Genomic DNA, 13,437 nt, shown 5'->3' with positions numbered 1-13,437 from the left:
TGTTTTCACGTTGTATTCCAAGAAGATTCTTCGAGATTGTGGAACTGGTATTTCTTTGCTAGAGTATTGCGAAGTTCGGACACCCGGTCCCACAGTGTGGCGCTGGTGATAAAATTGGTGGCGCAGTTGCTCTTTCAGTAATTATTACAGACTTCATAGATCTCCGTCATTTTATTGACAAATATGTAAGTACTTACTTGCACACTGGTCATTTTGGGGAGAAAGTATCTGTAGCTTCGTAGTTTTTTGTGAAATTGGCTCTTGCTATAGGCCTAGGTACAATTGTCATGGTGAAATCTTGTATTTCTTAGGGGTGTCCGAACGTCGCAGTGTTCCGAACTTTGCAATACTGACTATACTAGTACTACTTACATAGTATTAGCCGGGTACGGTTATTCTCTGCACACGGTACTTTCCGCTGACAAAAACGGTGCTTTCTGCACATCAACTTTGTCAGTGGAAAACAATGTTTTGTCAGCGGCCAATACCAGATATTTTTTGGGAGGAGCAGAATGGCGTACCGAAGCGATTAGGCCCATAGATATGATTTAGGAGAATTTAAAAAAAAACTTAGTTTTAAACAGAGTCAGCTGATTTGGCTGTAGTTATCAATACGGCATGAAAAAGGTGAAAATCAAGCTGCCATATGGAATAATTTGGTCTCCCTTAGTTTCATCCTTATTACATGGACTGCATATTATTAGTTTACCTATTCCATGAATACGCGGGCCTCCTTTAGCCTTTACCCCGACCGCCACCGCCTTGTACTTCTTTACGTATATCCCTAATTACATACACCCATGCCTTTAGTAAATTATAAGCAGCTTAAGGTGACAATCACTCAGTCTAACCATCCTTCTCAACTTTCTTTGATACTTTCCCATGTTATTTTCATCATCCTGGACTTGGCATCCTAATATTGAAGAAAAACATAGTATAAACATGTGTAAGTGAAAAAGAAAGTTGGTTTCCGCACAAGAAATTTTTCAGCGGAAAGTAGTAATCGAAAAGTACCGTGCGCGCAGAATAACTGAAATCGTATTAACCTAAGCCTACTATTAATGACGCGTCTTGGTCTGTTATATTGGTATTATGGTACAATATTTTGTCCCTTAGAAATGACATAAGAGGTCATTTAAATAAAACATAAATGCCATTTTGAGTTGAATGAAAATATTATTCAATGTATGTATCGTGCTTAACCAGTTAGTTCAACCATTAAACATAGCTGTAAATAATTAATTTCAGTATTGCTATTGACTGACTGTGCAGATTCAGAATTCACACATTAAAATTACAACTCTAGGCTAGGCCTACTGACACTGTGAATATTTTATCTCTTCAGAAATCAACATAATATTGTTATGTCTTTTTCTTTGTAGATTGACGATGCTGAATTTGATATTCCTGAATTGCAGACAACTGCCACATTAGAAAGCATTTTGAATCAGGTGAAGCATATATTCACATGGATAATTCCCAATGTGTAGTGAATTTACTTTTATTACTGTATCGTCATTTAGTGTCACTTCTACTAATTTTGTTCCTTGTGGGCTTAATTTTTACGTTAATGACCAACAGTGAGCATTTCTACCAAAACTTAAATAAAAAAGGGAAAAAAATGAAAAGGAGAAATTAGGTGAAGAAGTTTTTTTTTTTCCAGATGTGTCTGATGTGTAACTTGCTTAATATTTTAAAGATGTTTCATTTATTCATATGGAGAGCAAAGTGATCCTTCCTTTTTGATTATTTGTAAATATATCCTTTTTCTCCATGAAAGGATGATGATGGTTTTGAGCCAGAGTTGGATACAGAAAGTCTCTACCCACCTGGGTCAGATTCTTCATCGGAAACTCACAGTATCGTTGGAGATTCAGAAACTCCAGATAGGACTCCCACAAGAAGGTAAGAGGAAGTGGCTGGGTTACTTCATTAATGTATCATGGTTTGCAGGGTTTAGTGACAGAGTTCATAAATATATTAATTGAACCCCATTACTATTACTTTTCATTTTCACACAGCAAAAAGCAAAGCATTCAATATGCTATGCATGGGTCCATCCTTCGTCACGTCACACTAAAGAGCGTGTCATCACAAGTATCTGCTGCAGCAGTAAGTTTGAATGAATTTAATTTTGAATGAGGAAAAGTTTCTTTAGGTGCTTTAGGGGGCTCACTGAGTTTGACCAAACTCACCATGTACCATTCATTAACACAAGAGATCCAGGCGACAGTTTAATACACAAATTTTGTGTGGCAATTTTTAAAGTTTCCGAATATTGTCTTTTATAAATGCTAGGACTCCTGTGTACTTGTATGGTAAAAAAGACCATTTTGCATAGCATTTGCTTTGTAAAAGTGGATAACTTATTCCCTGATAAGAGTTATGTCTTTTAATTTGATGTTAATTTGTAAATAATGAACCGTTGAAATGTTCATGAGGGGGTGAAAATGCAGAAAAGTTGTTCATGAATAACATTCAAACCTTTATATGTTTTGTTATGCTGTTGAGGATATGTGCCTTATTTTCTTATACTGCAAATTATTGAATTATTCTAAACTTTGTAAAAGATCTGGAGAATTCAATTGTCCATACTCTTGTGTAGTTTGCTATTTCAACATTCCATAAATTACCAAACAAAACAAGACAAATTCAATTAAAAATTGATTTATATAGCTATTAATATCACTCCTTACCACGAGTAACCTAACATTTTTCATTCTTAAAACCAGGACCGAGTAGATGCTGGTAAACCCAGTGCACTCGCAGTAGGCATGTACGTTGCTGTTGGATCCTCACACGGTCTCATTCTTGTGTTTGGTACGTCAGACGATAAAAATAATTTAATTTCCTTGTAAATTGTCATCTCAGCATTTTCCTTACATTAACTTTTGCTTACTTAGTTAAACCAAGTTTTGTTCTGTTGTTCTTCTGCTCTCTAAGTAAGTATCCTGTCATTTCCTTGAACCCTTCAATTTTGCCTACACTAATAAAATATGAATATTTTTAAAATACCATTTAATTTTAATAGTCTCAAAGTTAGAGTGCCCTCTATTTTGATCCTAGCAGGATCTTTGCCATAGGCAGACTGAAATGCCTAAGTATAAATGATGTTTGTGTAAAAAAAAACAGATTTTTAATGCAAGTGTCAACATCTGCTGTGACATTCATAATGTTTGTGCTGGAGTATACTCCACACATCCAGGTGCATAGCGAGGAATTTGCCAAGGGAGGGGCGAAGTCTGTAGACAAACTATCTAAGCGTAGCGCCACTATGGGTTGGCACGAAGCGTAAAGAAAATGTTGGCCGAAAATGCCTCCCAGATCGCTGGAAATGACACTTCCCAGGACTTTTAAGTTGCATATAAGCATTTTCTATTTTGAAATTACTAGCGATATTTTAAAAAATATAAAGAAATATGCTCAAGAGGGGGCCGTCGCCCCCCTCGCCCCCCCCCTTTGGCTACGCGCCTGCACACAACCAACTACTTAAGCTTTTTAACTTTGTCTCTTTCCAGATCCCCAACAGACGCTCAAGTGGTGCCTGGGTAGCACAGCCGTTGGAGCCCAGTACGGTGCAGTCTCGGCTCTCTGTATTAATAATGATAGCACAAGGCTGTTGGCAGGCTTTGCCAAGGGACAGGTTAGTTAACATCTGATCTCATTGAAACTGTGTGGCATGTCTTTATATATATTATGTGTCTTGTTCTTTTCACCTGTCATTTATATCAATTGCTTAAATATCAATTTACATATAAACAATTTCTGCTGGCTTTTTCTGCATAATCAAAGAGGTGTAACTGTTTGCTCAAATGGAAAGTCACTCAAAAAAGCAGCTTTCTTAGACCTGTTGTTTTGCATGTGATTAAAACTAATATGGAGAGTGTCTAGGTGATGCAATTAGACCCTGCGTATATTGCTAGCATTTCCTCAAGCAGAAGGAAAAATTGGTGACTGCTTCCAGCGGAAAACTTCTTTAGCAGTTCGAAAGGTCAAACAAAGTAGCCTGTTCCATAATACAACGTTAGCAATGTGCTGTACTATACCATGATTTTTCACAGTAGTCTAAGTGGAACTGACACTGACAAAATAGAACTTAACTTCTGGATTCCTGTCTACAAGTTTGATCAACTTTCATGTGAAATATCCTCAATCTTTTGTATCTTCATATTAAGCAGTTATCATATATCATATCTGGTTGTTATTTTTTATGAATCTAAGCTTTTATCTTCTGTTTGTGTTGATTTCTGTATTTCTGCTAATTATATAGCAGAAAAATCTGAAATGGGAAATTTTATTCACGTTTAAGACCACTCGATTTTATGAGCATAATGTTTATTTGGTTCACAGATGACAATGTGGGATTTGACCACTGGTAAATTATTGAGGACTATGACAGATGCTCACCCACCAGGGTCAGCTGTACTCCACATCCAGGTACCGACTAGTTATTATTCTCTTAAAGGTCAAAAGTTGTGCATGCTATAACAGAAATTTTTTTAAACTTACGAAGCTTTAAATTGTTTGCATTCATTAACAAGGCTTCAATTGCTGAATGGAATGTCTACATAGAGCTGAGGGCACAGGGGGCACATGTCCACCAAAAAAAACTTGAAAAGTGCCCCTTGTCAGGAATTAGAAGTGCCCCTTGTCATGAATAAGAAGGCCCCTTTTCGTGAATTAGAAGTGCCCCTGTTAATGGATTAGAAGTGCCCCTTTTCATGAATTAGAAGTGCCCCTGTTAATGGATTAGAAGTGCCCCTTTTCGTGAATTAGAAGTGCCCCTTTTCATGAATTAGAAGTGCCCCTGTTAATGGATTAGAAGTGCCCCTTTTCGTGAATTAGAAGTGCCCCTTTTCGTGAATTAGAAGTGCCCCTGTTAATGGATTAGAAGTGCCCCTTTTCATGAATTAGAAGTGCCCCTGTTAATGGATTAGAAGTGCCCCTTTTCGTGAATTAGAAGTGCCCCTTTTCGTGAATTAGAAGTGCCCCTGTTAATGGATTAGAAGTGCCCCTTTTCATGAATTAGAAGTGCCCCTGTTAATGGATTAGAAGTGCCCCTTTTCGTGAATTAGAAGTGCCCCTTTTTGTGAATAAGAAGTGCCCCTTTTCATGAATTAGAAGTGTCCCTTGTCATGAATTAGAAGTGCCCATTCTCATGAATTAGAAATGCCCCTTTTCATGAATTAGAAGTGCCCCTTTTCGTGAATTAGAAGTGCCCCTTTTCATGAATTAGAAGTGCCCCTTTTCGTGAATTAGAAGTGCCCCTTTTCATGAATTAGAAGTGCCCCTTTTGTCAATGAAACCTACTCTTTCCAGTTTGCTGAGAAATCTCACCTGAATATTCTTTCATGAATTTGTTTTGCAGTGTTTTGTAGTTTCTACAAGGAAACATGGATTATCATCATTAACAATAAATTTGATATGCTCTGAATCTAGCTTTGACATGGCAAATTCAATTTAACTTCTGAATAATTTTCATGTTTTTAACTTTCACACCAACAGTTCACAGACGATCCAACTATAGCCATTTGTAGTGATTCTGGTGGTTCTGTCTTTGAGCTTAACTTCAAGTGAGTTTTGTTAAACATATCTGGTAAATGACTTTCCAATAAACAGACTGCCAAAATCTGTATAATTGTGCAGTTTTCACTCAAAAAGTGGCAAAAACATTGTCATGTTTCCTGTACTTTGTTTCCTTTCCTGTTTTTATGCTTAGTTTAGTGCTTCCTGTTGATTTGCCTTTGATCTTGAGGTGATTACAAGAAATCTGTTTAGACGATCAAGCTGATGTTAACAAAATACCTTCTTATTGTGTTAGTGGTGTATCCATATCACCTCATGTATATTCATCAGCCAATCATGTGAGCCTTCAAGGTTTGAATCTGTGCTTTACTTGCATATCTAAATATAGACATCACTTTTTGATTCCTTGCCGACGGCTCAAGGAATCAATGCGATGGTGATTGTGTGTGTGTGCGTGTACGGGTGTGTGTCTGTATGTGATGCCCTTGGCTCGTAAACATGATAACTCAACAATGGCAAGTTGGATTGAAGTCATACTTGGTACATAGATGCGCCATACTGGGTAGAAGAACCCTACTTATTTTGGTGCTCATCTCATGAATAATAATGAGGTCACAGGTTCAAACGTGAAAATCTCCAAATGCTTATTACTCCACAACCGAAAGTCAGAATTTACTCATGCTTGGTATTAATGTGTTGGTAGATAGCAGGTACATGATAATATGTGTTCAATGTGATGTCATGCACATTTATTAGGGGGCAGGGCTTGAGTTGATTTTGCTAAAAATAGCTTGTTAACATGGTAAGTTAACATATTTAGTAGGTAGGTCCACAGTCAGTGAATGAACCTTGCTGATCAATTTAATCAACAATGACGAAAGCTTGGGATTATAATCTCAATTGCCAAGGAATCACTTCAAGCCCACTGGCTTTCTGGTTATGAGCGCCAGTGTCGTGAAACGAAGACCTTTATTTGTTTATTCTTTTCATTTTTTAATCTTAAAAGGAGAGTCATGGGGATCAGGAGCTGTGAGTCTAGATGTCTCTTTTCTGGCAGGTTTGTGAAACATTTCTGGTCAAGAACCTAAGAAGTTGTATTTCATGACAAAAATTAAGTCAGTGCTTTTTAAGTCTGCAAATATTGCCTTACAAACAACAGCTATCAATACAGTGGCACGACACAAAAGTAAGCGACACTTTTTACTCTCAAAACTCATGCCCTCAAATTTTTCAACAAGAAGTTGAACAAAGTAAATTTGTCTGGAGATCCCTGTGGTTACGGTGGTCCGTGTGTTATGTTTTCTGGTTTTTGTTTTAACAATTTAAAGGGACTGTATTCGGGAAATAACAAGGGGGCAAGACAGTCTTCTACCTTTCTTCATACTGCTACAATTAATGCTACTTTAAGACCATGGTAAATGATATGAAGGAATTTTTTGTTCCCTTTTTGTCTTGCATCATCCTTGCAGCCGTGGAGAGGTTTGCACTCTGGCACCACTACGGACTAACTTTCTCGTCAAGGATCATCCATTGAAAGATATGATGCTCCTCGCCATGGCAACGCTCTCCAAAGTCTTTGTAGTTCACTTAAGACCGAGGCTCGCTGTTAGCTTTACAAAGCAGCTCAAAGTAAGCTAGGTTTAGGAGTTATCGTGTTCACAGGTTTTGCATTGTGCTCGGAATGTATTCGTTATTTGTTTGAATTAATTACATGTTTGTTCTTGTAATGTATGGAAAGAACATAAAATTATAGCCACCTCTTGTCCATGTTACATCCAGATTGAAATCTTTATATTTTTTTCGCTACAAGATATTGATCTTAATGAACATATTATCTATATTTTTCTCTTTCCTTTTCTTGTCAATTTCAGGGACCTTCTGATACCCTTCCCCTCCTAGCCTGGCAGATTGTCATCATCCAAGTTACGCAGTCGTCGAGAGTCATCGACCCAGTCCTGGCATTCGGTAGACACGATACCATCTATTTCTATCAGGTATGTCAGGAAGCATTTGAATCATTTTATTTAAATTTACTGTTTCGTTAATTTTTCACTTGCTGGAGATGTCATTATTGGCCTTGAATGCTTAAGGTTAGCTAGAGTGACAGTCCAATTACAATTACAATTAAATTTCACTTAATTATGCAAAAAAGTGGTTTGTACAAGAGCTGAGAGATGAGATTTAATTCTTTCCTATTCACAGTTGGTTTACCAGGAAGGCGTAAAAGTTAAATTTGCACCCCTTCAAATCATGAAGCTTTCCTACACACTACTAAATATGCAGGTCAGTAATTCCATTTCACATTCCACTAATGAATATTCTAATGTTTTTGTTTTATAGTGAACCATTGAATTTTTGAAAACAGTTACTTTCAGTTTGATTTTGTGGAAGCAAGATGTTGTCTCATATTTATAAGCAGTTGTGGCGGTGACAGCGGGGATGTGGTTTCAGTGGTGATAGCAGGGATGTGGTTTCAGTGGTGACCGCAGGGATGTGGTTTCAGTGGTGACATTGGCGATGTGGTACCAGTGTTGGGAGCGGTAGTGTTATGTGGGTACCCTGTGCTTTTAAGTACGTTGTAAGATATGTACCCAAAGGAACGCTAATTTGAAGTTGTGTACTTTAGATTCCAATAAGTAAATCTAATATATAAGGTTTGTTTATACACTTGGCAACACCCTCCCCCTCCCCTCCCCCTACCACCTCTCACTTTCCCTACCTTTCCACCCCAACTTTATTCTTGATCTTGATCTCACCTATGCAACAAGAGGGTGGACGACACCATAGTGTACATCATAGTGATAGTTTTAATAGGCATAAGGGATGACAACCAAATTTAAAGAAGCTGAATTGCAAAATTAATACTGTACAGGACACATAGTCCTGTGCTTACCGGTATTTCAGTTTACGTTATAGCTTAAATTGTTGGCCCTCTCAAAAACCTTTGTTTCTTTATCTGATTAGCTTTCCTTTCTTTTATCATGTCATCAGTGGATGAATGCTCATACGATGGTTACCGTGGATACGGCAGAGAACCTTCATCTCCTGCACATCCGAATGGAAGAAGAACTAGAGGTCATCGATCTGGTCGATATAGAACTAGTCTACGGAAACAGCTTCTTCAAGTCTCTCGCAACTGGTGGAAATGTCAGTGAAGCTATGGTGGGTCTTCATAAATAGTGTGATTTTAATTGAGTCGGTTCAATCAACAGATGTGACTTTAAGGTGAAAGAAGTAGGTTTGAAAAGTGACCGACCATCAGAGACCACTTTCCTATGTTTGCATTTCAATATCACAGCAAGATCTTTCAGATAATAACCATAAAAACATCAAATTACTCTTTTGTCAATATGGGTGGACTGAGACAACTAGCACATAGTGCAAAATCCACCTTAAAATCATCTTGTACATGAGAGATAAAAACTTGTACATGAGAGATTAAAGTTCCAAGTGCATCCATTTGTTTTAACAATGAACTTAATTAAGCAGACAATGATTGGTGGCAGAATTATCTTAATTCCATTAAAACAAAAGGTCATTCCCTCAGTTCATGTATCAGTTCATGTATTCATGTATTCAGTTCATGTATCAGTTCATGTTTCAGGGGATGCTTGTATTCCTTTTTTTTAGGCTTTGGCTGGAGAGAGGGCGTGCTACCAATCTATCGAAACCCACAAGGGCCAACTACTGCTATTAGGTACAAAGGTAAGTCTCTCTTGTAAGAGTTATAAATTACTTCAAAACTTAAAATTCCGGTGTGTCAGAGATAAAATATTTGAGAAACATGTAAGATTGCTTTTTAGGCGTACATCACTGCCAAATGTTTCCAATGTTATTTTATTATGTTTCCTTTCGTTTTTTCTCCACAGTCAGTTCATGTGATGACCATAAGGCCTTGGACAGATGTGAGTAATTTTTGCAGTTTTTGCATTGATATATTGGATAAAACAAAACGGGCTACTTATTATAGGTATAAATTGAGTTTGCAAGTTCGACACCAGTCAAGTTTAATTTCTTAAATGATAATGAGAAGGTAAAAGATATAATGTTTGTTTGTAATCTGCATATACATGTAAAATTAGTACTGTATGAAAATCATAATTATAAAATATTAATGCATTAAGCACTAATTGGCATTCATGATATCTCAATTTTAAATTTGGGTGCCTAATTGTATGGATTTCAGCAGAATTTATTGTTGTGTAAAATGAGAAATTTCATTACTTGATCAGAGAAGATGTTTACAAGATTTTATTGGTTTCTCTCTTGCAGCGGATTCAACTTTTGACCAAAGCCGGCAACTTCAAGGGCGCCCTCCAGCTTGCCAACTCCTTCTTGAATGGAAAAGCAAGAGCTGTCATAGGTAGGATGAATCTTCAAAACATTTGATGAATAAATATTCCGGTTATCCAATATGACCAAATTTCTATTCTGAAAAGATTATAAAAAGTCTGGTTGTCCGAGATGACCAAAATTCTGTTCGGACACCCAATACCAGCTGTGGTGGCTGTCAGGTGTACAATCGATTGAATTAAATTATGATTTCACTGTATTTAAGTACCCTCAAATAGGTAAAATGATAAAAAGTCCAGTTGTCCAAGATGACCAAATTTGTAAGGCCTGTTTGTCCCAGGGACAACCAGAAAAAAATGCTAAAAACTTGCCCTGTGCTTACTACTAGAAACATATTCTTTGCCCATAGGAAAGTTGACTACGATTCACAATATTTCACAGAATGGGCTTGAATGGCTTTCTGGGTATTTTTTGTGTGTGTGGAGGTAATTCTGTCGGATGAAGAGCAAACTGAAGGGCATATTCCATTCCAGATGTTGTTGAGATTTAATTTGGGGATTTGGGGATTTTTAAAATATATAATATATATATATATATCCTTTTTGAATTCAATATCTCTCTTTTAACAGGTATACAAGGAAGTACTGTGGAGAAGAAGATTGTTGTAACAGAACAGGTGAGATACAGACCTGCTTATTCAGGATTATGCCTGAATATGCTAGACATTACAAAAAAATTGTCACCTTATTGTGAAACTATTGCCCTTTATATTATTCCATTGCCACACCGAAGGATATTTACTGGCAGAATTCCTAATACAGCTGGGAAAATTTGAAAGAGTTAGAACTTCCAGAAAAAAATATTTTCAACCTTTTGGGAAGTTGAGAAATGCTAAATGTTTTTGGCAATAACTACACTTTAATTATAAATAATTTTATTTTCAATGATGACTATATATATGTAACACAAATAATGGAAAATTTGTTTGTTTTTCGTTGAAAGACTTAATGTATTCCTCTTGCGTTTGGAGAATCGTAGCTATTAATTATTAACTGTATCGATGCAGTTTGTAATGTTTCTATTATTTTCCATGGTGCAATGACCAATCATGACAGTAATGTTAGTTTGAAATGTTAATTATCAATGTCCATTTAATACCCAAAAATATCTGCAGATCTGTAGCACGTTTTGAAAGTGTTAAATTTCTAATCAGACTTTCAAAGTAATAAATCAGTCATCTGTTGACTTGATCATGTTAGATTATTTTGTTGTTTATTTTCAAGTAAAAATTACTGACATAATAGATCAAGGATCAACAAAGTTGATGTTGATTTTTTATATCCAACCATTTATTTTCGTGTAATCTTTTCTTCATTTCTTATTTCTTATTCAACCTTACACAGATTTTGAACTTATTACATAAATATGTAGATGCCTCCATGAACCAAACCTGTCCCAAAAGTGGAGCTGTATATCTGCTTGAGGAACACTTTCAGGTACAATAATGCATCTGGCAACGTTGTTGCTAAGGCAATCAAATAGTGTAGAACTCGGAATGAGACAAGACAACAAATTTACTGAAAGAAATTCAGAAATGTGTGGAAAGACGTGTGTTTAGGAATGATACTTTAAAGTCCAGCAAACCAAATGTGGTTTGGACTACCGATACTCTAACAATCCTGGATTCTTCTCTCCATCCCTTGTCTACTAATCCCCTTAAATGTATCTCATTGTATTCACCATGCTCATTAACCTGTCTGTATTCTGTGCGTGTTTTTGTCCCTTCTGTTACTGTTACTTGTCATTTAGCCTCTGAAGAAGATCCTGCTAGGATCGAAACGTCAGGCCAACTTACTTTTACAAATCCTGGATTCTGTAACATTCCTAATGTTTAGTTATGTTTCTCTGGTTAGCAATGACTGAGGATGTTGATGAATTGTGGAAAAATAGTCTTTGATACTCTCTGCAGGACAGTTTATTCTACTGCAAATATAAACAAACCTCAGAAAAACCCAATGTGTATTGTAGGATGCTTCTCCAATTTTATTAAATATCAGGCCAGATGTTTGTTGATTTTATTATTGTATGGTTCAAGAATAATTAGTGATACAATGTTTGTTTTTATTTTGAATGAGCTATTGTTTATCCTTTTGTTTTGTTCCCTTGTTTTACAGGAAGTTATACCGGTTTGCGTAGACCAGTGTCTTCTTCTGGGCAGATTGTAAGTATAGAAGAAAAATATTGTTATGATATTTAACAAGGAATTTTAGACCACAATTTGGATGTGTCAATCATATAACAGGATATGATGTTAGTATCACTAACATAATTTCAGATCCATCCAACTTAATTCTTACCAACAAAGTATGAAAAAATAAAAATCTTTGATAAAACTTAAACGATTGTGATTAAGTAGATCAGAGATACTGACTACAGAAATATCAAAAAGTTAGAATAACCTGAAACATAAAATTCTTTTTTCCTTTTTAGATTATTCCTTGTTCCACAGTTCCTCTATACTAGAGAGTTTTAAGAAAGCCATCAAATTTGTCTTTGTTTTTTTATCATTCTAACAGAGACATTTTGTTTGGAACAATTTACGACGAATTCAGTGCAGACATGATAGCTAAGGGGGTATTTTTGGAATGTCTAGAGCCGTACATACTCAACGATAAGCTGACATCAATTCCTCCGCACGTGATGAAAGACTTCGTAGAACATTACAGGGACAAAGAGATGGTTCCCAACGTTGAAGCCTGCATTGTACATATGGATATAGCTAGTCTGGATATTCACCAGGTGAAAAATTAAAAGTATTAAAAATATATTATGTAAGATTTTTACCAATTTTTTTATATTTTTTTTATGTGAACCTTCTTGATTTATACAATGACATACTAGTCATGGGTTAAATGTACACATTGTTTCAATTAATTGATTACTAAATTAATTAATTCATACATTTGGTATCAGGCATTGTATTATATCAATATACACCTGTTAAAAATTTTGTGATGTTACCATAGCAACACCAAGTAAAACCCAACTTGAAGATACCCATTGAAATCTCAAATTCATTGGTCACATTTTATGTCGACTGTTGTGTTATAATGCCAAGAATGCCAAGAGTTTTATCAAATGTTTACAGAAATACATAAAAATATACAGCTGTATATGTAGACCAAAACTTGCAAATGTTTTACATATTTTAATTTATAAGAAGAATTTTTTGGTGAAAGAGTCATGTTTGCTATTTCAATTATTCAATTGTGTTTTTGATATAACAGTTGAATTTTCCTAATTGTCTGGTTTCTAATATGTTAGGTTGTATCTCTCTGCTGGGCCTACGGCCTGTTTGATGCTATCATCTACGTCTACAACAACGGCATGAACGATTACGTCACACCGTTAGAAGAACTTATTCAGCTCCTGAAAGCGGCACTCAGCACTGGCAATCAGCTCTCCGGTAGGTTTACAAAACACCGTCGATCCAAACTTCCAAAGCCAGAGTTTGCGGTTTTACTTTAAACTTCTGATGAAAGTTTAATTCAATCTGTTTTTACAGGGTGCATTGATATCATATAAACTAGCTATTCACAAGAACCAAATTTTCAGGTC

At 36.0% G+C, this 13,437-nt stretch overlaps 1 protein-coding gene across 2 annotated transcripts in view; it reads left to right on the top strand.

The window, feature by feature from the left end:
• The window catches only part of LOC139964601 (vacuolar protein sorting-associated protein 8 homolog), a 32,159-nt gene that overhangs the window by 585 nt on the left and 18,137 nt on the right, over positions 1-13,437 (top strand). For both annotated transcript variants that reach the window (XM_071966327.1, XM_071966328.1), the window contains exons 2-21: positions 1,383-1,451; positions 1,781-1,905; positions 2,022-2,112; positions 2,733-2,820; positions 3,519-3,643; positions 4,351-4,437; positions 5,506-5,573; positions 6,533-6,583; positions 6,996-7,155; positions 7,398-7,520; positions 7,729-7,809; positions 8,518-8,688; positions 9,157-9,231; positions 9,396-9,431; positions 9,799-9,889; positions 10,449-10,495; positions 11,223-11,315; positions 11,994-12,040; positions 12,396-12,618; positions 13,144-13,285. In XM_071966327.1, coding sequence (XP_071822428.1) covers positions 1,383-1,451; positions 1,781-1,905; positions 2,022-2,112; positions 2,733-2,820; positions 3,519-3,643; positions 4,351-4,437; positions 5,506-5,573; positions 6,533-6,583; positions 6,996-7,155; positions 7,398-7,520; positions 7,729-7,809; positions 8,518-8,688; positions 9,157-9,231; positions 9,396-9,431; positions 9,799-9,889; positions 10,449-10,495; positions 11,223-11,315; positions 11,994-12,040; positions 12,396-12,618; positions 13,144-13,285 — 1,993 coding nt within the window. The remainder of the gene's footprint in view (positions 1-1,382; positions 1,452-1,780; positions 1,906-2,021; positions 2,113-2,732; positions 2,821-3,518; positions 3,644-4,350; positions 4,438-5,505; positions 5,574-6,532; positions 6,584-6,995; positions 7,156-7,397; positions 7,521-7,728; positions 7,810-8,517; positions 8,689-9,156; positions 9,232-9,395; positions 9,432-9,798; positions 9,890-10,448; positions 10,496-11,222; positions 11,316-11,993; positions 12,041-12,395; positions 12,619-13,143; positions 13,286-13,437) is intronic.

This window comes from Apostichopus japonicus, chromosome 23 (genome assembly GCF_037975245.1).
Source record: "Apostichopus japonicus isolate 1M-3 chromosome 23, ASM3797524v1, whole genome shotgun sequence".
NCBI classification, from domain to species: domain Eukaryota; kingdom Metazoa; phylum Echinodermata; class Holothuroidea; order Aspidochirotida; family Stichopodidae; genus Apostichopus; species Apostichopus japonicus.
The sequence above is the reverse complement of the archived record's forward strand: the minus strand, read 5'-3'. Positions and strand labels throughout refer to the sequence as shown.